A 24,402-nucleotide genomic window follows, 5' to 3' on the forward strand; every position below is an offset into this window, starting at 1 on the left:
GGTAGTTCCTTATGAATGGTAAGCATTGTAAGTCCCTTCCCATAATTCACCAGAGTACTTCAGACACCTGAAATATAAATATTTCACATAATAAAGCAAAGGGAGACAACTGATGATAAAATTATCATCTTCTATCCTGTAGCATTCAGTAAGTTTGTAAAGGGAGATAACTGATGATAGAATTTTTCATCTCCTATCCTGTAGCAATCAGTAAGTTGATGAAGGGAGACAACTGATGTTAAAATTCTTGTGTGCTATCCTGTAGCAATCACTCAATTTATAAAGGGGGACAACTCATGATAAAAATCTCCTGTCCTGTATAATCGGGCAGTCTATGGTTAAACATGAAATTTGTTGCTGCAGAACACTTTTTTTGGTGTTTTACATTACTTACCGCCTCAAGTTTAAAGTGTAAGGTGTCTAACAATTTTGTAAAACTGGATAAATAATAAATGATACTGCCACACCAATAATTGGTATACAATGATAGCAGAAAAAGAATATTACACCATGAATATTGCAAAAAAGCATTCAAATTTCAAACGTTTTTTTTTTCTTTTATAAAGACAAATAAAAAATGGCATCAATATCACACATGACATTCCATTAATTTTCCTGTTGTCTGTGAGACTAATATGGAGCTTTTTACAAATTTCTAATTTACATTAAAAACCTCAAGATACAAATGTCCTGTAAGGTAGATATATGGAATATCAAAACAGTTCACAGCGAAAGGTATTAAATTTACATGATGATGTCCCTTTAATCAGTGTTAGGTATATTGCGTTAAACCTGATGATGTCCCTTTAATCAGTGGTAGGTATATTGTGTTTACCTGATGATGTCCCTTTAATCAGTGGTAGGTATATTGTGTTTACCTGATGATGTCCCTTTAATCAGTGGTAGGTATATTGTGTTTACCTGATGATGTCCCTTTAATCAGTGATAGGTATATTGTGTTTACCTGATTATGTCCCTTTAATCAGTGGTAGGTATATTGTGTTTACCTGATGATGTCCCTTTAATCAGTGGTAGGTATATTGTGTTTACCTGATGATGTCCCTTTAATCAGTGGTAGGTATATTGTGTTTACCTGATAATGTCCCTTTAATCAGTGTTAGGTATATTGTGTTTACCTGATGATGTCCCTTTAATCAGTGGTAGGTATATTGTGTTTACCTGATTATGTCCCTTTAATCAGTGGTAGGTATATTGTGTTTCCATGATGATATCCCTTTAAACAGTGGTAAGTACTGTGTTACCTGATGATGTCCTTTTAAACAGTGTTAGGTATACTGTGTTTACCTGATGATGTCCCTTTAATCAGTGGTAGGTATATTGTGTTTCCATGATGATATCCCTTTAAACAGTGGTAAGCACTGTGTTACCTGATGATGTCCCTTTAAACAGTGGTAAGTAGTGTTTACCTGATGATATCACTGAAGGCAGTCCACAGTGGTTTCACCTCGTATTTGATGTCATGTTTTTGACAAAGAGATTTGACGAGGGGAGCGACCTTATACAGGTTGTGGCGCGGCATTGTAGGAAATAAACTGTAAAAGAGACATATATATCTGTTTATTTACAGGTAACTACACTCATCTGAATGTTCCAAAGAATTACACAAGTAAAATGATATGAATTGAATTTCAATAACACCTGGTGTCTGCATTGTTTAGTTGTTATTTGATATATGAAATATGTCTGTGTTCAATAATTTTATCAACATCTCCATAGAGTTTGCCTACAAGTTGTCAATATTTGTTTAAATTTCATTTTGCGGCAGCTGGTCATCTGGAAACATGAGGTTAAAAAGGCCTGCAGTACTCACCTGGTATTCAATGCTTTTCACAAATATTAATACATCGTTGTAACATTTTACATTACATATGTATTGACATTCAAAGTCTTGGTTCATGAGAAGAATTTGTGCACAAGTATGAACAAATTTGACATCTGTGACCTTCAATATGGTTCAAGGTCATTCCAATTCCCAAACGTTGTCAAGCTTTACCACAAGAACCCACCAATTTATTATCAGGATTCTAGGTCTTTTGGTTACCATAATCAGAAGGAGGGATTAAGATATCTCTATCTTACTGGGGTAAGACAGTCAACACGCAATTACATACAACACATGCTAAAATGAAAGTTGTTAATTTGAGACCTGAGAGACGTGACTGATTGATGTTGACAGTTTAAGATAAATATTATTGATCATTTCTGAGTATTCAAATATGTTTATGGCAATTATTTATCATTGTGATTGCTATTGTACAATACATAATGTAGATTACAAATCGGTCAAAATAAAAACAAATGACGTTATTTGCCTCATGTTGTTTCCTATTTGTCAGCACATACTGGTCTCGTTATTCTTTTTCTAACATATTGGATATAAGAGGTAGAAAGGGATCCTTCACTAGTTTAAGGGTAGGACAGAGAAATCTCTACCCTCAAGGAAGATTCCCAAAAGTAAACCCTCCAGAAATCCTGGGGTTAGACAGTCATGGATCTCCTCCTTGAGTACAGATTTCTCTGTCCTACTCTCACGGAGGATTCCCAACAGTGAACAGTAAACCCTCCAGAAATCCTCGCGTTAGACTGTCGTGGATCTCCTCCCCGGGTAGAGATTTCTCTGTCCTACCCTCACAGAGGATTCCCAACAGTGAACACTGAACCCTCCACAAATCCTCGTGTTAGACTGTCATGGATCTCCTCCCCGGGTAGAGATTTCTCTGTCCTACCCTTAAGCTAGGAGAAGATTCTATTAAGCTATCTTGGAATGTGGCCTGCACAGTTAGGACCCATATACTAATTAAGCTGATTCAATAGATTTATAGTCTTTCATTGTGCCAACTGCAAAAATAGTTAACAAGTATTTTCGTATAGATACGGACGGATGGACAGATGGATGGACGGCTTGGCGGGCGGGCAGGCAGACAGACAGACAGACAGACAGACAGGGCCATTCAAATAAACCCTGTCGTACGGATGGACCAACAACGTTATCCCAACATATCCTTTCAAACAGAATCAAAAGATACAGAAACTGTCTGTGTAGTTTGTAACTACTTCCTCATCACAATACTTAATTATCAGTTTTAAACTTACTGATGTTCTATCTGGAAGTTAAGGTGCCCAGTGAACCAGTCATTGAAGGCAGATTTCTCGATATCACAGGTCGCATGCATCTGGAGCTTCATCCAGTGTAGAGCTTGGTCATTGTCCACGTTCATAGGGATATGATTAGACTGTGTGACCCAGGTAAACCAATGGCTCTCCAAACACCTGTACAGGTAAAATTGCTGAATATAAGATGTTACATCTGTACAGGTAGATTTGTTTATCATTAGATGTTACACCTGTACAGCTAAAACTGTTTATCATTAGATGTCACACCGGTACAGGTAGAATTGTTTATCATTAGATGTTACACCTGTACAGGTAGGTCTGTTAGATGTTACACCTGTACAGGTAGAACAGTTTGTCATGAGATGTTACACCTGTACAGGTAGACCTGTTTATCATTAGATGTTACACCTGCACAGGTAGAACTGTTTATCATTAGATGTTACACCCTGTTTATCATTAGATGCTACACCTGTACAGCTAAAACTGTTTATCATTAGATGTCACACCTGTACAGGTAGAATTGTTAATTATAAGATGTTTCACCTGTACAGCTAAAACTGTTTATCATTAGATGTTACACCTGTACAGGTAGAACTGTTTAGATATTAGACATATATATACAGGTCACTGGTAGGTTATATCAACATGTCTGAGACTGACCTCATCACAAAGTAGAACACTAAAGCTCCTCCAAGTCCGAGCATTGGTGTGAACAGGTAGAAATACTTAAAGAAGTAGATCATAACAAGCAGGAAGTCCTGAAAACATCACAGCAAAAAAAATCACTACAGAAATATCAAATGAATAAAGCATATCTATTAATGTATACTTGGTAAAAAAAAGTCATTTATTTAGTGAAAATAAGAAAAGAAAGGAAAACTATTATTGTAGCAAGAGATAGAGATAGATATGTCAGTATTGTATAATTTCTGTCTCCAGCTGTAGTTATACAGTATAAAGTTTCTGTCTCCAGCTGTAGTTATACAGTATAAAGTTTCTGTCTCCAGCTGTAGTTATACAGTATAAAGGTTCTGTCTCCAGCTGTAGTTATACAGTATAAAGTTTCTGTCTCCAGCTGTAGTTATACAGTATAAAGTTTCTGTCTTCAGCTGTAGTTATACAGTATAAAATTTCTGTCTCCAGCTGTAGTTATACAGTATAAAGTTTCTGTCTCCAGCTGTAGTTATACAGTATAAAATTTCTGTCTCCAGCTGTAGTTATACAGTATAAAATTTCTGTCTCCAGCTGTAGTTATACAGTATAAAGTTTCTGTCTCCAGCTGTAGTTATACAGTATAAAGTTTCTGTCTCCAGCTGTAGTTATACAGTATAAAGTTTCTGTCTCCAGCTGTAGTTATACAGTATAAAGTTTCTGTCTCCAGCTGTAGTTATACAGTATAAAATTTCTGTCTCCAGCTGTAGTTATACAGTATAAAGTTTCTGTCTCCAGCTGTAGTTATACAGTATAAAGTTTCTGTCTCCAGCTGTAGTTATACAGTATAAAGTTTCTGTCTCCAGCTGTAGTTATACAGTATAAAGTTTCTGTCTCCAGCTGTAGTTATACAGTATAAAGTTTCTGTCTCCAGCTGTAGTTATACAGTATAAAGTTTCTGTCTCCAGCTGTAGTTATACAGTATAAAGTTTCTGTCTCCAGCTGTAGTTATACAGTATAAAGTTTCTGTCTCCAGCTGTAGTTATACAGTATAAAGTTTCTGTCCCCAGCTGTAGTTATACAGTATAAAGTTTCTGTCCCCAGCTGTAGTTATACAGTATAAAGTTTCTGTCTCCAGCTGTAGTTATACAGTATAAAGTTTCTGTCTCCAGCTGTAGTTATACAGTATAAAGTTTCTGTCTCCAGCTGTAGTTATACAGTATAAAGTTTCTGTCTCCAGCTGTAGTTATACAGTATAAAGTTTCTGTCTCCAGCTGTAGTTATACAGTATAAAGTTTCTGTCTCCAGCTGTAGTTATACAGTATAAAGTTTCTGTCTCCAGCTGTAGTTATACAGTATAAAGTTTCTGTCTTCAGCTGTAGTTATACAGTATAAAGTTTCTGTCTTCAGCTGTAGTTATACAGTATAAAGTTTCTGTCTCCAGCTGTAGTTATACAGTATAAAGTTTCTGTCTCCAGCTGTAGTTATACAGTATAAAGTTTCTGTCTCCAGCTGTAGTTATACAGTATAAAGTTTCTGTCTCCAGCTGTAGTTATACAGTATAAAGTTTCTGTCTCCAGCTGTAGTTATACAGTATAAAGTTTCTGTCTCCAGCTGTAGTTATACAGTATAAAGTTTCTGTCTCCAGCTGTAGTTATACAGTATAAAGTTTCTGTCTCCAGCTGTAGTTATACAGTATAAAGTTTCTGTCTCCAGCTGTAGTTATACAGTATAAAGTTTCTGTCTCCAGCTGTAGTTATACAGTATAAAGTTTCTGTCTCCAGCTGTAGTTATACAGTATAAAGTTTCTGTCTCCAGCTGTAGTTATACAGTATAAAGTTTCTGTCTCCAGCTGTAGTTATACAGTATAAAGTTTCTGTCTCCAGCTGTAGTTATACAGTATAAAGTTTCTGTCCCCAGCTGTAGTTATACAGTATAAAGTTTCTGTCTCCAGCTGTAGTTATACAGTATAAAGTTTCTGTCTCCAGCTGTAGTTATACAGTATAAAGTTTCTGTCTCCAGCTGTGTTATACAGTATACAGTTTCTGTCTCCAGCTGTAGTTATACAGTATAAAGTTTCTGTCTCCAGCTGTAGTTATACAGTATAAAGTTTCTGTCTCCAGCTGTAGTTATACAGTATAAAGTTTCTGTCTCCAGCTGTAGTTATACAGTATAAAGTTTCTGTCTCCAGCTGTAGTTATACAGTATAAAGTTTCTGTCTCCAGCTGTAGCTATACAGTATAAAGTTTCTGTCTTCAGCTGTAGTTATAGTGTTGTAGAAATATACATACTGTTAACAGCCTCCGGGTGTAGATATGTCTGAACAGCATAAACTGGAAATATACTGGAAACAGCAAGGGGGGCCCAACTGAAATTAGATAATCATATTTCTTCACATGTGGATTTTAATTTAACATATCAGTTCTACTTTCTTTATAACATATATATAAATACACACTTGTTTCAGGAAAAGTTCATGGCGGAGCACAAGAAAAGGCCCATGGGGTGGACTTACCTGTCCAGGAATGATACTACTTACTTAAGAAGAAATACTTGTGTTGTAGATTGAATGGCATGGATTTTCGCCTTGATTTTGCTACCTGCAATAGAACAGTGTATTAAATATTTACTATTTCATACTAAAAGAACGGTCAAACAAGAGATCCCAGAGGGATCTTGGTGCCCACCATTTGAGGATCTGTTTTCAGTTCTCGAAGATTTGTTTATTTTTTTTTGTTTGTTACAGGTGTTGTAAATGTTCATGAACTGGTCTTCATTGAATGTACTCAATGATGGCACAAGATATTTTTATTAAGCACCTCTTAGCAAATATCATTTGAAAAAGATCCCAAAGTATTATTAGACAGCAGTCAGTTACAGGTGGATAATGGACAATATGCTTGTGCTGTATTACTGTCGACATCCAAGATGGCTGCCTGTGGGTCACCTTGATTTCAAATCAGTCCAAAAAAGGTACAATGCACAACTAGGGACCAAGGGAAACCAATATCAATGAAATATCAGAAGGATCCATCCATTACTTCCTCAGATATAGCAGTAACAAGATTTTACTCTCAAAATCCCATCTTAATTTTGGATCAGTCTAGAAAGGTATAATGCACAACTTGGAACCAAAGGGAACCTGCATATGAAATTTGAGAAAGATCCATCCAGTACTTTCCAAGAAATAGCAGTAGCAAACTTTTACATTCAAAATCCAAGATGGCCATCTGTCGGCCATCTTGAATTCGAATCAGTCCAAAAAAGGTACAATGCACAACAAGAGACCAAGGGGAACCTGCATATGAAATTTGAGAAAGATCCATCCAGTGCTTTCCAAGAAATAGCAGTAACAAACTTTTACATCCAAAATCCAAGATGGCCACCTGTCGGCCATCTTGAATTCGAATCAGTCCAAAAAAGGTACAAAGCACAACAAGGGACAAAGGGGAAACTGCACGAAATTTGAGAAAGAAGTACTTCCTCAGATATAGCAGTAACAAACTTTTACTTCCAAAATCCAAGATGGCTGCCTGTCGGCCATCTTGAATTCGAATCATTCCAAAAAAGGTACAATGCACAACTAGGGACCAAGGGGAACCTGCATATGAAATTTGAGATCCAGTACTTTTCCAGAAATAGCGGTAACAAGAATTGTTTACGGACGGACGGACCACGGACCACGGACCACGGACCACGGATGGCAGGGTGATTTGAATACCCCACCATCTGATGATGGTGGGCTAAAAATGGGGCAAAGCCACAACTGGCCAGGTTGTGGGATGAGTGCAATGTTATTTTGGCATTTATAAGACAGTTAAAGGTGTTTCATTTGTTGAGTATATAGAATATTTGTTATAAGAGAGAAAGTTTGGTTGTATATTATGAATTAATGCAGTTTGTAGTAGTTTCTGAGAAACTGTGATAACAAGAAAAGTTTCAGAAAATGACTAAGTTCAGAAAATCTTAAAAAATGTCTGGAATGAATCCATAATAGGAGGTGCACATCTTCAACATATACATAAACATCCTACAAAGTTTCCAGCTTCTACATCAAAAACTCTAGGAGGAGTTGATTCTACAAAACTGGTACCCCTTTTCCCCACCCACCCACCTGCTCGACATTCACCATACTATAACCATGATTTGCACTATGTGCAACCCGGCCAAAAATTACCAGTTTGTGGACACCATCATGGATAAATGTAACTTAATAAATCCACTTATACTTATTTCTAACAGTTCGTAGACATAATATTGATTCGTGGATTAAGAGCATTCACAAAATGAAAGAAAATAAATTCCCCATGAAAATGATTTATTATGCAGGATACAGCTCAGTCAAACTCTATATACTGTGGAGAAGAAGACAGCTGATGTTTGTATTACAACACTATCACTGTTATGTCACTGGATAAGGTTATACAACAAACGAGTGCCACCGTGTTTAGGGGATAACCTTGTGAAATCTCTGCATATTACACAGGTATAGTACATACAGGATCTTAATATGAGTTTTATTTCACATGAGACCTTATAAAATGAGTCTTGAACGTTTTAAATTTTGCAAGCAAACAATCAAAAATTATAGATGTGCTTCAGAAAATCTTATATGGAATTCAAACAAATTTAAGATACTTTTTAACATAATTCTGAAAAGTCTGAAAATCCAAAGTTGTAGGACAAAATCAAACAGAGGTAGCCATTTTCAATCTAGACGTAATGTAATGGTACGCCATCATGAGCTACTAATGACCGTCATGGCCTCTAAACAAGTAGCTCATTGGGCCTGTATTGTGCGCATATGTTTGTCTTAATTTCTTTAATTTCCAAACTAAAGGAAAATGAATTCTAAAGGTTTGTATCTATTTCTCCCATTAGCTCCAATGTTCATCCAATATGGACTCCCCTTCACTATAGGATGCTTCTGACCAAATTTGGACAGAATCTTGACAATCCTACATTTATAGAAAATCCCTTGGCCTTCAACCAATAATGTTTTTGACCAAATTTGGACAAAGTCCTATCATTCCCACAGAAGAAGAAGACGGATTTTTAAGAATTTGCTCTATTTCTCTTATTGGACCCTGCCCCTCCTGCTCCTGGGGGACCATTACCTACCGTTTAAACAAAATTGTGTCCCCTTCACCCCAGCAATAAATGTTTCAGAGCAAATTAGGACAGAAACCTGACATTCCTAAAGGAGAAGATGGATTTTAAAGACTTTGCCCAAATACTCGACAACATCTCCCTGACCTCATAGGGCTGGCATTGCCCATCGATATGAAATTGAGTTCTCTTCACGAAGAATAAGAATTTTAAAGAATTTACTCAAATTCAGCTTTAGACCCTGCCCATCTTGCGCAAGGGGTGTCAGACCCATCATTTATAGAAATGAGTCCCCTTCCTCAAGGATGCTTCTGACCAAATTTAATCAAAATCTGTTCAGTCATTCATGACAAGTAGTGTTTTAAAGAAACACTTAAAGGACAAGGACACCATGGTTTGGCATAAGCTCACCTTGGTTTTTCAATTGTGGTTAAAGGTTTGAGTTCGAGAGAGGTTGTGATGGGAGGCTTTATTATGAGAGGTTGTCGTGAGAGGCTTTAGTTGCAAGGTTGTGGTGGGAGGCTTTATATAGAGAGGTTGTGGTGGGAGGCTTTATATAGAGAGGTTGTGGTGGGAGGCTTTATATAGAGAGGTTGTGGTGGGAGGCTTTATATAGAGAGGTTGTGGTGGGAGGCTTTATATAGAGAGGTTGTGATGGGAGGCTTTATATAGAGAGGTTGTGATGGGAGGCTTTATATAGAGAGGTTGTGGTGGGATGCTTTATATAGAGAGGTTGTGGTGGGAGGCTTTATATAGAGAGGTTGTGTTGGGAGGTTTTATATAGAGAGGTTGTGGTGGGAGGCTTTATATAGAGAGGTTGTGGTGGGAGGCTTTATATAGAGAGGTTGTGATGGGAGGCTTTATATAGAGAGGTTGTGGTGGGAGGCTTTATATAGAGAGGTTGTGGTGGGAGACTTTATATAGAGAGGTTGTGATGGGAGGCTTTATATAGAGAGGTTGTGATGGGAGGCTTTATATAGAGAGGTTGTGGTGGGAGGCTTTATATAGAGAGGTTGTGGTGGGATTCTTTATTATGAGAGGTTGTGGTGGGTGGCTTTATATAGAGAGGTTGTGATGGGAGGCTTTATATAGAGAGGTTGTGATGGGAGATTTTACATAGAGAGGTTGTGGTGGGAGGCTTTATATAGAGGTTGTGATGGGAGGCTTTATATAGAGAGGTTTTGATGGGAGACTTTATATAGAGAGGTTGTGGTGGGTGGCTTTATATAGAGAGGTTGTGATGGGAAACTTTATTATGAGAGGTTGTGGTGGGAAACTTTATTATGAGAGGTTGTGGTGGGTGGCTTTATATAGAGAGGTTGTGGTGGGAAACTTTATATAGAGAGGTTGTGGTGGGAGGCTTTATATAGAGAGGTTGTGATGGGAGACTTTATATAGAGAGGTTGTGGTGGGTGGCTTTATATAGAGAGGTTGTGATGGGAGGCTTTATATAGAGAGGTTGTGATGGGAGACTTTATATAGAGAGGTTGTGATGGGAGGCTTTATATAGAGAGGTTGTGATGGGAGGCTTTATATAGAGAGGTTGTGATGGGAGGCTTTATATAGAGAGGTTGTGATGGGAGGCTTTATATAGAGAGGTTGTGATGGGAGGCTTTATATAGAGAGGTTGTGGTGGGAGGCTTTATATAGAGAGGTTGTGGTGGGAGGCTTTATATAGAGAGGTTGTGATGGGAGGCTTTATATAGAGAGGTTGTGATGGGAGACTTTATATAGAGAGGTTATGGTGGGTGGCTTTATATAGAGAGGTTGTGATGGGAGACTTTATATAGAGAGGTTGTGATGGGAGACTTTATATAGAGAGGTTGTGATGGGAGGCTTTATATAGAGAGGTTGTGATGGGAGGCTTTATATAGAGAGGTTATGGTGGGTGGCTTTATATAGAGAGGTTTTGTTGGGAGACTTTAGTAGAAGTTATAGGGGAGGAGAGGCGACTTTATTTAGAGGGATTGCTTAGGTAAACTTTAGTAAGAGCAGCTGTGCTTGGCAGGTTACATATTTAAAACAAACGAACCCTGACATTTGTAGGTTTCTGACCCTGATAATTTGTTAATATACCTCAACTGGCATAACGTCTCCAATCACAAACAATTTATCCAACGCCACATCAGGGTCCTTATGCATCTGAAAATAAAAGGTACCAGAAATAAAGTCAACACCATGTAATTATCAGTGATGGTTAAAAATGTCCTTCACCTTTCCCCTGGATAGCTGAAGGTGTGCCAGGCTAACCTTGATTCTTGAAAATCATAATTTTATTTGGCAGTTTGTTGAACAATTTAACAAAATACCTCTAGCTTGTTTATTGATTTTCACAATGAAATTATCAGTGCAGCAAATTAGGAGAGCACTTAATTAACAGATTACCTCATAACAGTTATCAATATAAAGATGAATCACCTGCTCAATAAGGACACTGACACAAGAGTAAAATTATGTGACAAACATCTCACATACATATTATTACTTTGTCATTAACAAGACAATGTTTACATACCACGTTGGGCTTGGCATGATGTTGGAAATGTAGATAATTCCACCAATGTGGCGACGCCCCCTAGATAAATAAATAACACAGGATTTATACATCAATGTGGCGATGCCCCCTAGATAAGTAAATAACACAGAAGTGATACATCAACGTGACGACGCCCCCTAGATAAATAAATAACAAAGGATTTATACATCAATGTGGTGATGCCCCCTAGATAAGTAAATAACACAGAAGTGATAAATCAATGTGGCGATGCCACCTAGATATTGTGTACCTAGATAAACAGGTTATACTGTGTACCTAGATAACCAGGTTATACAGTGTAACTAGATAACCAGGTTATACTGTGAACCTAGATAACCAGATTATACTGTGTAACTAGATAACCAGGTTATACTGTGTACCTAGATAACCAGATTATACTGTGTACCTAGATAACCAGATTATACTGTGTACCTAGATAACCAGATTATACTGTGTAACTAGATAACCAGATTATACTGTGTAACTAGATAACCAGGTTATACTGTGTACCTAGATAACCAGATTATACTGTGTACTTAGATAACCAGATTATACTGTGTAACTAGATAACCAGATTATACTGTGTAACTAGATAACCAGATTATACTGTGTACCTAGATAACCAGATTATACTGTATAACTAGATAACCAGATTATACTGTGTACCTAGATAACCAGGTTATACAGTGTAACTAGATAACCAGGTTATACTGTGTACCTAGATAACCAGGTTATACTGTGTACAGAGATAACCAGGTTATACTGTGTACCTAGATAACCAGATTATACTGTGTACCTAGATAACCAGATTATACTGTAACCAGATTATACTGTGTACCTAGATAACCAGATTATACTGTGTAACTAGATAACCAGGTTATACTGTGTAACTAGATAACCAGGTTATACTGTGTACCTAGATAACCAGATTATACTGTGTACCTAGATAACCAGATTATACTGTGTAACTAGATAACCAGATTATACTGTGTAACTAGATAACCAGATTATACTGTGTACCTAGATAACCAGATTATACTGTATAACTAGATAACCAGATTATACTGTGTACCTAGATAACCAGATTATACTGTGTAACTAGATAACCAGGTTATACTGTGTACCTAGATAACCAGATTATACTGTGTACCTAGATAACCAGATTATACTGTGTAACTAGATAACCAGATTATACTGTGTAACTAGATAACCAGATTATACTGTGTAACTAGATAACCAGATTATACTGTGTAACTAGATAACCAGATTATACTGCGTAACTAGATAACCAGGTAATATTGACACTTACATCCAACAGTTACTTGTTGTACTCACTTTTATGATTCCCATGAGAAAGTATTGAACGAAGTGATCTACAGCTGAATTCTTAAATACTGAGAGGTGTCCAAAGTCATGTTGTGTCCATCCAGCCTGCGCCTGAAACAGGTAAGACACAAGGATTAGGTTATATCTGGAGAATATATCATAGAAATATATAAACATTCTCTGTAATGTTATTTAACAAATACATTGATACTATGAAATAGTTAATTATGTCATAATATGACATTATCTTATACTCACTATAGGATTCAAGGTCATCTATTTACTATAGGATTCACAGTCATCTATTATGACAAACTTGGTAGCCTTTCATCCCAGCATGCTTCCGGCCAAGTAATGGGAATGAGGTTTTAAAGATTATAATTCATTTGACCTGTGTGACCTTTGAAGAAGGTCAAGGGAATTAATTTTGGTTGCCTTTCACCCTAACAGGCCAAAGTTCTTAGGTAAATTGGTAAATAAGGAATTGCATTTCAACATTTGATTCCAAGCTGTGATCTGAAACGGGTTAGAGGTTACCTGGTATTCACTTAAACAAACTTGATGGCCTGTAATCCAAACACCATTATGAAGGTATGATGAAAGACATGTGAAACAATGTAAAAAGCTTGAGCAGGAAAATGGAAAAATTGACTCCAGAAAAAAGCCAAAACAATTTTGGAAATATATATATATATTAAGCATGAAATAGTGAAGATTGGAATATTGGATTTGCAAGTTTTAGAAAGAAACAAATCCAGAATAGCAACAGAAGATAAAGCTAGTATACTTTATTCAGCAGTGTTTTTTCACATATGAACCAATAAGGTATGTATCCCTATCATGAAACATATACAACACCAGTGTAAGGATCGAGTTTACAGGAGAAAATGTCAGAAAATTACTCTCCGAATTACATCGAAATAAATCGCAGGGACTTGATCAAATACATCTGAAAGTCTTAAAAGAATTGTAGTTGATTATAATCAAACCAGTAAGAGCTATTTTTAACAGATCTCTACAGGGCAGTATTGTACGATCAGCACGGAAGGACATCAATATCATGGCTATTTTCCAAAAGGGAGCAAAATCAGACCTTGGCAATTATAGACCATAGAGCCTCACCAGCGTGGAAATAAAAACCTTGAAAAAACTAATACGAAATGCTATTATAAGTCTTTTTAGTGAGAAACAATGCAGATTTATAAACAAAAGATTCGACAATTCTTCAGCTGCTGATGGTCCTAGAAGATTGGACAGATATTCTGGATCACGGGGATGAAACTGATGTCATTTATACGGTTTTCATGAAGGCATTCGATAAAGTACATCACAGAAGGCTAATTGAATCAAAGTGCAGAGAACACTTAAAAAAGCTGTGCACGATGTATAGAAATAACGGAATAAAGCAGGTGATTATCAGAATATAACTTTATAAAGCGTAAAAAAAAATCTATCTTCCAACTGGAAATTAACAGGAAAAATTATTTTCTATATATAACAAGTATCATCATTACTGATGACACTGTAAACTTGCATTTATGACAAAATTTCACTGAGACTTAAATTTCGGAAAATGACCTTGATCTTTAACCTATGATGTATTTGCTTGTCTGAGGTAGGTAGGTCAAAATGAACATACATATGGAATTAAAATGTAGAAATATTGGTTGATTTAAGCTATCACAAATATGAACAGTGTTATGCCAATGCCAGGGGGGGATAAACAATAGATGATTGAGTGATATTTGCGACATAATTGTGCAATTTTCTTTTCTTTGAAATTGGTTCCAAAATTAAAAATATCTTGGAATCAATGTGTGCACATTTAGGGACAAAGAGAAACATACACATCACGCATAAAAACTTGAGAATTAAAAATCACGAAATTCTCCATGCGAGAAATTCAAAGAAATGAAAAAAATTATCACCGTCAAAGTCCATGAAGGCTGCCTGTTAGCAGGTATTTACAAAAAAAGTACATTTCATATCAAAATGATGTTTTAATCAGTCTGAAAACATAATACACAATCAGGGACAAGCATCTGGAATGTAAGAATTACAATACATTCAAAACTTCTCAAGAAGTTACAGCAAGTTAGAACTGTTAAAATCCATGTTTACGTGTTTATTATGTCATCATTCTACTATCTGTAATAATGCATTCACACATCAGTGAATGTACAAGTAATCAACAGGCACTGAGGGAAGTAACTGGAAGTTTTACACAAGGGCAGTGTACAGAAATACCTATCATGGATTTCAAGATATGGTGGACGATAAAACAAAAAAACAGAAACCTTAGAAAGTAGTACAGGTTACATTGCCTCTATCATGGACTTCTACAGATTTTTTTCTCACAGTTAGGACTTATCACAAGAAATGTTTGAAAAAACAACATAACAACATAAATTAAACTAGGAGGCAACTTATGACAAGTTCTAAAATATGATCTTAAGAGTCGAGACAAGTCATTAACATGTCCAACTATATTAAAATCACAGTCATTGTTACATTTTCGGCAGTTGATTAAACACCAACTGTGTAATTGCAGACATCTATCAAGTTGGAACCAATGCTCAAACTCTCCACTGAAATATCACATATATACTATGTTGTGATATTGTTTATGTAATGATATTTGAACCTCTTCTACACCAATTTTTTTGGTTAATATTATGGATGAAATTCATGAGATAAATGAATTAATTTTTTTTGGCATTGATCATGGATCAGGATGAATTTCTATGGAGGAAAATGTGGACCAATATTTCGGTTTGTACTGTAAAATATGTCAAATCCACTTCTGATTCGATGCTTTTCTTTTAAGTAAGAAATTTTGCTTGATTTTGTTCAGAATATGAAAAATCTGAAGCATGGAAACCTTTCAGGAAGCAATGTTTATTTTGACAGTTGTTGAGTGCAGCAGAGTTGGCTAAGCAGTCATCTGCTTGAATCCATATTACCACTGCTTTGTTTGAGAGCTCTTTTTTATCAGAGGTAGAAAAGTACCCTACATCCCACATCATGAGTGGACAAGTCAGTCGCTTTGTGGAATGAGATCCGAAATTAAAATAAGTGTTCAAGCACTGGTTAGGACTTAACACAGGTCAATATGTGACAGTAAAAATTACGGAGAAGAAAAGTATAAACGGAGAGGTTGAGTAAAAACTCATCAGGTTCCATTGGTGGATGTAAAGTTTACCGCCTACAAATGGGATGTGTTAAATACTCTAAGCATGAAGATATTCTCAGATAAATTGTCAAGTAGTCGATGAATATTGAAATTGCTTCATTTTTTTTCTTGTAGCCTCCCCTTGTCCATCATTATGCGATAAACTCAGGTTTCTTACACCATGGGAAGTATAGGGTAAGAAGCATTAAGTAATATGTACTGGAAAAAGTCAGAAATACTCGTTGATAAAAAACATTGTTATGACTGATTATACATAGGCCCTTTTATTTATTTATCTTGTTACAATGTTACCAACCTTATACCAACATGAAACATATAATGTTAAAACACTTCTTTACAGAAGAATATGTATGTTGTTGGGTTTTTTGTAGTGAAAAGTGAGTCCACATACTGGTTCCCAGTATCTAAAAACTACGAGTAAATGAGCAGGTTTACAAATTAAGTAAATAATTTTTTGAGAAATAGGATACACAGATCTTTCGTTAACAGAATTTCTTCCATGGATTACTCAGTGTTGAGTAGAATACCCCAGGAGACATATCAATATATAAATCGATATTGTTTATCATCTATCTAAACCATTTATCAAATTACACGATATTGAATATTTTAATCACTGACAATATCAAAATATATCGTGAAATCTACAGCAATGATGACAATTAACAAGCTATGTAGCAATATTTAGAAAATTTACAGGCCTGGTCCAACAAATGGTTATCAAAACTTCCTCCACTTAAAAACAAAGTTCTTATGACTAGAGAAAGGAAATAAGAAATTACCGCACGACAAGTGCAGATAAGGACATTGTAAGTCTGGAAAACATTACATCAGAAAAGGATACAGGAGTGTGGGTTGATAACAATTTAACTTTTACTATGTATATTCAACAAGCAAACAGTATTGTTGGGCTCAAAATATCATTTGTATACTCGGATGAAATCACATTTAAACGGGTTTATAAAGCATCAGTCCGACCATATTTAGAGTATGAGGCAAGTAGATGGAATCCTTAAAAAGACAAAGACATTGAAACAACATGTACAATGGAGACCTACCAAACTGATACTGAAAAGATTGATCCTTTCCAGATCATCTACGGAAAGTAAAATTACCAATGTTTGTTTATCAAAGGTTAAGAGGGGACATAATTGATACGTATAACATAATGAACTGTTTCAATGAGTGTTAGGTAACAAAAAATAACTCTGGCAAGATGTATCATCAAAATCCAGAGGACTCTCGCCAAAACAAAGGAACAAATATCGTAAACTTGATATACGAAAATATTCAATTAGGCCGAAAACTATTGGAGCAGTCTCCCTGATAAGGTTGATCTGGCAAGTAAATACATTGGAAATCTTAGAATTTGAATCATTTTGGACAACTACGTGCAAAATCTAGAACTGAACTAAAACCACACTGTGAGATAAAACTGCATCGAAAGTGATATTTGAACTTTATGTAAAAATCTCAGTATGGACATAGAGGTATTGTATGCCTGTGTTTATAAATTAAATGAAACAGGCCTGTACTCAGGGACATTTTATTTATAGAGAAAAAATTGTTTAAGTGCAACAAGAGTTTAAAGAAGGATCTTGGTATCCACTATGATCTTACAAAATAGCGAAATAAAGTGTCAAATCCAAGATGGCCGCCTGTCAGCCATTTGGTTTTTCTGATCAGTCCCAAAATCTACAGGGCATAACTAGGGACAGATGAGAACCTTCACCTGTAATTTGAGGAGGATCCATCCCGTAATTATGAAGAAACAGCAATAACAAGAATCGTGTATCAATAGAGGGATCATGAGAGACAAAAGACATAGGGCAATTTGAATGGCAGAAAATTGATGCTTATAACAGATGTATGATGGACCAGAGATGAAGAGTGATATGAACAGCACATAATCTGATGGCAGTTGATTAAAAAACCAGTCTCAGCTTAACATAAACGATGTTAATGTTATATGAGATTCTTCAACATCAGCAGCAGCATAATATATCACAATACTGATATACACCATAACATCATATCACCTCATATCTTACATTGCCAAACATCTTTGTCAGTTTATTACATCGATACACTTCACAAAAGCCATAATACCAAATACTGGTACTATTAATCTGATATATGAAATGTATAAAACACACCAAAACCAAGGTCAAGTACCCACCTTCATCTAATAGGCAAGCTAGAAATAAAATTATAGGGTTACCATACTAGATTTCTAATAGGCAAGCTAGAAATAAGATTATAGGGTAACTATGCTAGACTTCTAATAGGCAAGCTAGAAATAAAATTATAGGGTTACCATACTAGACTTCTAATAGGCAAGCTAGAAATAAAATTATAGGGTAACTATGCTAGACTTCTAATAGGCAAGCCAGAAATAAAATTATAGGGTTACCATACTAGACTTCTAATAGGCAAGCTAGAAATAAAATTATAGGGTAACTCTGCTGGACTTCTAATAGGCAAGCTAGAAATAAAATTATAGGGTTACCATACTAGACTTCTAATAGGCAAGCTAGAAATAAAATTATAGGGTAACTCTGCTGGACTTCTAATAGGCAAGCTAGAAATAAAATTATAGGGCTACCATACTAGATTTCTAATAGGAAAGCTGAAATAAAATTTTAGGGTAACCATACTAGACTTCTAATAAGTAAGCTAGAAATAAAATTATAGGTTAACCATACTTCTAATAGGCATGCTAGAAATAAATTTATATGGTAAACACTTCTAATAGGCAAGCTAGAAATAAAATTATAGGGTTACCATACTAGATTTCTAATAGGCAAGCTAGAAATAAAATTTTAGGGTAACCATGCTAGACTTCCAATAGGCAAGCTTTAAATAAAATCATAGGGTAACCATATTAGATTTCTAATAAGCAAGCTAGAAATAAAATTATAGGTTAGCCGTACTTGACGTCTAATAGGCAAGCTAGAAATAAATTTATAGGGTAACCATATTAGATTTCTAATAGGCATGCTAGAAATGAAATTATAGGGTAACAATCCTTCTAATAGGCAAGCTAGAAATAAATTTATATGGTAACCATATTAGATTTCTAATAGGCATGCTAGAAATGAAATTATAGGGTAACAATCCTTCTAATAGGCAAGCTAGAAATAAATTTATAGGGTAACCATATTAGATTTCTAATAGGCATGCTAGAAATGAAATTATAGGGTAACAATCCTTCTAATAGGCAAGCTAGAAATAAATTTAAGGGTAACCATACTGGACTTTAAACAGGCAAGCTAGAAATAAGATTATAATACATCAAATCTGGGCCTCTAACATGCAAGCTAGATATCAAATTATGATATACCCATACTAGGCTTTTAACAGACAAGTGTTATTTACCTGGACGGTGACAGCACACAATAACGATATCAGGTAAGGGATCCAACCTGTGCCGTAGTAGGCCATCACAGCGTAAGACAGGACATCCAGAATGAACACCTGAGCAAGCATTACCACGAAGAAAAGGTAACTTGGCTTGTAGAATCCCTGTCAAACAAAAACATATCCTTGTGAGTCAGAGCAGCTCACTTACCAAGGCCTCAGATGAAATCAATATACACTCCACATACACACACAACACAATTTTTTAAAAAGTTTTTTTTGTTTTTTAGATTTTTTTTTTCTATGTTGAAATTGTCAAAAAACCCAGATACCTTAAAGGTAAGATTTACAGAGGAAACCCTAATCTAAAGTTTGACTTCCACAAAATTAAACCCAATATTAGTTTTTAAAGAAAAATCACAAAGATTTGAACCATTCAAAAAAGCGACATTTGCAGAAATCAATTTCAAATTTCTAAAACACTGTAGTATTAAGATAATGATATAACCAACATTGTTTACAGCCCTTTTTTCTTGCTGGAGTTCTGGTAGTAAATTTACATAAACAAACAAGATCTTGACATCGACTACCAGAGGTCACACCAGTACCAGAGGTCACACCAGTCTTAGAAGTTTTATATATCTTTACCATTCTGTGGTCAATCTCATGATAACAACAGACTTGATCAGGTCAGCAATGTTATTTAACAAATTTTCAAATAAATTTCCTGACTCTTACTTAATAAAACAAATGTATGTTATGGAAAGCAGAAAGTTGAAACTTAGAAATATGAGATCAAGGTCAAGGTGAAAGTCAAAGATAAGCTGTTCATACCTGATTATAGTATTGTTTTGATAATCTGCCTGATAATGACATCAATGTTTACCAAGTGATGTAGGAAATATTGGTTGAAAGATGGGTCTAGATACTGGTATCTCTCTGAATTTTTACAAATTCAAAGGTGAAGGAGATGTCCCTGTTTTTATATCTAACATTAGCCCTGACCATGTCATGAACCCGATTTTTATATCTAACTACCTACCGATAAAAAATATGCACAATTTATCAAGATCCTGTCAACATAATACTTTTTGGGGCTTTTCTCTAAAAAAGTAGTTTTGCCATTTCAACAATGTAAAGAAAGTACCTTGAATGAAATCACATTTTAAGCCAATCTTTTCAGTGTAAAAACACTAACCACTAATATATGTACGTATAAAGTTGTTCGGCACTTTTAAAAGTAAATGTTACCTACCTTCTTTCTGGCTGTTTCACATAATATCTTGAAGTCCTCGTCCAGACTGGACTCCTTAACATCCTCTACAGGTCCTACATGTATTGGGCTCAGGAACTTCTTGACAGTGGTAAGATCATTGTGAAATGCTTTAAAGGCCAGCTGGAGAAAACAAATGTTGACATTAGGAATCAAATATTGACATCATAAAATAAACACTGACATCAAAAAATAAAGAATGACATCAGAAAACAAATATTGACATCAGAAAATAAACACTGACATCAAAAAATAAAGAATGACATCAGAAAACAAACATTGACATCAGAAAACAAATACTGACATCAAAAAATAAACATTGACATCAAAAAATAAAGAATGACATCAGAAAACAAATATTGACATCAGAAAATAAACATTGACATCAAAAAATAAAGAATGACATCAGAAAACAAATATTGACATCAGAAAATATACACTGACAGAAAAACAAATATTGACATCAGGAAGCAAATGTTACATTGTACAATTTTTACCAACAAATCCTAAAGAGCCTTCTTTTAAAAAACCAAGATGCACAATGGGCCTGCATCACTCACTTTTCACTTTAAGCTATTTGCATATAAATTTTACAATTGTGACCTACAAAATGGGTCACAAGGTTAAAAATATTTGCTGCTTGTTTTCTAAAGTATGTCAATTACAATTTTGAAGAATTGTTGTTTTTTTTACGCGGATAGGATATTAGTATTTAATACATATATGGCTATCAGGTTTTCTAAACGTTTGTCATTCAGTAATGACCTTGCAAGTTGGTCACAGTCATTCCTTTGAAGAAAACATGCCTAAAATCAACACCTTGGGGCCATTGGTTGATGAGAAGAAGACATTTAAAGGGAAATGTTGAAACCAGATGTTATACTACAGCATAAGCCTTTTGGGCAGTTGAGTTAATAAATACTGAAGTTATTCATCAAAACATCAGTTTTGTTGTACATAGTTGTAAATTACTAACATAGTGAAACCTGCTTAATGTCATGTATCATTTGTCAGGGGGAAATATGATAATAAGTGAAGCATGACATTAACAGATGACATATAAGAGAGGAAGTTAATTTTCTGAATTGCCAAACTGACTTGTTTCTAACAGAAATTGTTTGAAGACAATAAATTTGTAATGTGATTTGTTTTTTCCAATAAGAACAGTGATTTTCCCTGACTTTGGTTTGTTTATTATTTGAAATAAATAAACTGCTATCATACATTATCATGAAAGATCAGGACATATTTGATGTCTTATTCAGTTTGTACATGGTCAGACTTGTATGTGACGCAATTGTGTCATCAGCTGATGTATGGAAAGTGACATTAAAAGACATGACATTAAGTGGGTTCCACTGTATTACAAAACAGAATACTGAATCAATGTGTCCTATTTTGGGTAGCCTCATATTAGTTATCAATAACAGTCTGCTTGTGTAACACCTCAGAGGTCAGGTTACATGACACATTTAAATCTATCAAAACCTATTATTACAGGCTTCCTGAACCATGATCAGGATATTGAGGAATCCTCTTACACATATAAAGTGTACAGATATGTAATCTGAACTATAAACATTGGAACAGCGCTCCAAATATGATCTCAAAACAAATAAAGCCCTTTAAACATACACAGTTATATCTCCTAGTCTCCCTCTACACCCCTTCCCACACACCCAGTTATATCTCTTAGTCTCCCTTTACAACCCTTCCCACATACACAGTTATATCTCCTAGTCTCCCTCTACAACCCTTCCCACATACACAGTTATATCTCCTAGTCTCCCTCTACAACCCTTCCCACATACAGCTACATCTCCTAGTCTCCCTCTACAACCCTTCCCACACACAGTTATATCTCCTAGTCTCCCTCTACAACCCTTCCCACATACACAGTTATATCTCCTAGTCTCCCTCTACAACCCTTCCCACATACACAGTTATATCTCCTAGTCTCCCTCTACAACCCTTCCCACATACAGTTATATCTCCTAGTCTCCCTCAACAACCCTTCCCACACACAGTTATATCTCCTAGTCGCCCTCTACAACCCTTCCCACATACACAGTTATATCTCCTAGTCTCCTTCTACAACCCTTCCCACATACAGCTACATCTCCTAGTCTCCCTCTACAACCCTTCCCACACACAGTTATATCTCCTAGTCTCCCTCTACAACCCTTCCCACATACACAGTTATATCTCCTAGTCTCCCTCTACAACCCTTCCCACTTACACAGTTATATCTACTAGTCTCCCTCAACAACCCTTCCCACATACAGTTATATCTCCTAGTCTCCCTCAACAACCCTTCCCACACACAGTTATATATCATAGTCTCCCTCTACAACCCTTCCCACATACACAGTTATATCTCCTAGTCTCCCTTTACAACCCTTCCCACATACACAGTTATATCTCCTAGTCTCCCTCTACAACCCTTCCCATATACACAGTTATATCTCCTAGTCTCCCTCTACAACCCTTCCCACCTATACAGTTATATCTCCTAGTCTCCCTCTACAACCCTTCCCACATACACAGTTATATCTCCTAGTCTCCCTCAACAACCCTTACGACATCCAATTATATCTGCTAATTTCCCTCCACAACTCTTCCCACATACTGATGTATTGAAGTCTCCTTTAAATCTAAAAACAAGAAAAAGTACATTATACAATATATAGACCATTATGTGGCAGATTACATAGGCTACAAAACCCCTTTCCTTTTTGATATGTCATTATGGGTACAGACTAGCTAGGTTGACTGATGGTCCTCCTACAGAGCACAAAAATTAGGGCAACACACTAGTTCACAACAGAATACCAGGCAGTATCTCTGTGATATGTTTGGAATGTTATTGTTATAATTTGTTTGACATATTTCAATTATCATATGTATCCTAAATGTGAGGACTTGCCGTGATGTAGCATCCTAAATATTAGGATTTGGCAATAAATTCTAATCTAAACTTTACTTACTGTAGCATCTTGTCCTGCGTAGTGACTGATGACACGAGAGCCTCCAGGGTGACGACCTGCCCAGTTAGTTATGTTGTACACTTGTCCCTCAATTACCAGCCATTTGTCATCTCGTTTGTTGTGGTTCTGAACCTCACTCCAGGTCAGTTTGTTGCCTCCCCTTTTCCCTCCGTGACCCATTGGTACCCTGTCTCCCAATTTATTGTTACCTACCAGTTATACTTCTCTTTGGTGTTCAAATTTCCTGGAAAGTTCAAAAGAAAATTTGTTTTATAAATGCATTAAAACAGGTAATATATTACAGGTATTGAATGTATAATACTGTGGCTCTACTAGGTACAGGGTTATATATATTTATAATATATATACACAATACCTAGGCTCTATTTGGTTCAGGGTTATATAACATATATATATATATATTCTGCTGCCATTTTTTGGTATCATTTAGTTAACCTGGACCAACTCTACAAGTCTTTTTTCAGATTTTTTATTTTGAAATTACATTTCATATTTCTATTCAATATTCAAAAAGAAAAATTCAAAATATCAACCATTTTCATGTCCAGATGGGTACCATCTATAACTACACCGGCGACAACACACTCTCCCATTTTGACCCAGACCATGTTAACTTTAAGAATACACTGTAAGGGGAGAGTAATATTCTAATTAAGTAGATTGAAGACAATAGGATGAAAACAAATCCTGATAAATTTCAAGCTTTATCTATTGGGAAATAGACACATGACTGGATTCTTTTTTTCCCATATCATTGACTAAATCATAAAATGTGAAGATGTTTGACTTTCATGTGTCTAACATTTGTAAG

The 24,402-nt window shown here is 35.6% G+C and overlaps 1 protein-coding gene across 1 annotated transcript; it reads right to left on the reverse strand.

Moving 5' to 3' along the window:
• Positions 1-23,750, reverse strand: LOC132553978 (acyl-CoA 6-desaturase-like). The gene is made up of 12 exons (XM_060218270.1): positions 23,571-23,750; positions 20,566-20,706; positions 19,329-19,475; positions 12,767-12,868; positions 11,411-11,470; positions 10,972-11,037; positions 6,326-6,386; positions 6,078-6,154; positions 3,796-3,893; positions 3,115-3,291; positions 1,428-1,553; positions 1-67 (listed from the first exon to the last, which is right to left on the reverse strand). The coding sequence occupies exons 1-12, from the start codon at positions 23,748-23,750 to the stop codon at positions 10-12; spliced, it is 1,293 nt and encodes a 430-aa protein (XP_060074253.1). The 3' UTR covers positions 1-9.
• Between the last annotated feature and the right edge of the window lie 652 nt (positions 23,751-24,402).

The sequence above is a fragment of the Ylistrum balloti genome, unplaced genomic scaffold (genome assembly GCF_031769215.1).
Source record: "Ylistrum balloti isolate Yb309-2 unplaced genomic scaffold, AGI_CSIRO_Ybal_v1 Utg370370, whole genome shotgun sequence".
Classification (NCBI taxonomy): domain Eukaryota; kingdom Metazoa; phylum Mollusca; class Bivalvia; order Pectinida; family Pectinidae; genus Ylistrum; species Ylistrum balloti.

Bases quoted from the DNA above. Each gene is read 5' to 3' on its own strand.
- LOC132553978 (XM_060218270.1), bottom strand. From the start codon at position 23,750: ATGGGTCACGGAGGGAAAAGGGGAGGCAACAAACTGACCTGGAGTGAG. The intron at 6,155-6,325 runs GTAAGTAGTATC...ATCTAATTTCAG, and splicing joins ACACAAGTATTTCTTCTTAA to TTGGGCCCCCCTTGCTGTTT. The intron at 1,554-3,114 runs GTAAGTTTAAAA...TCTCTTTTACAG, and splicing joins AACTTCCAGATAGAACATCA to TTTATTTCCTACAATGCCGC.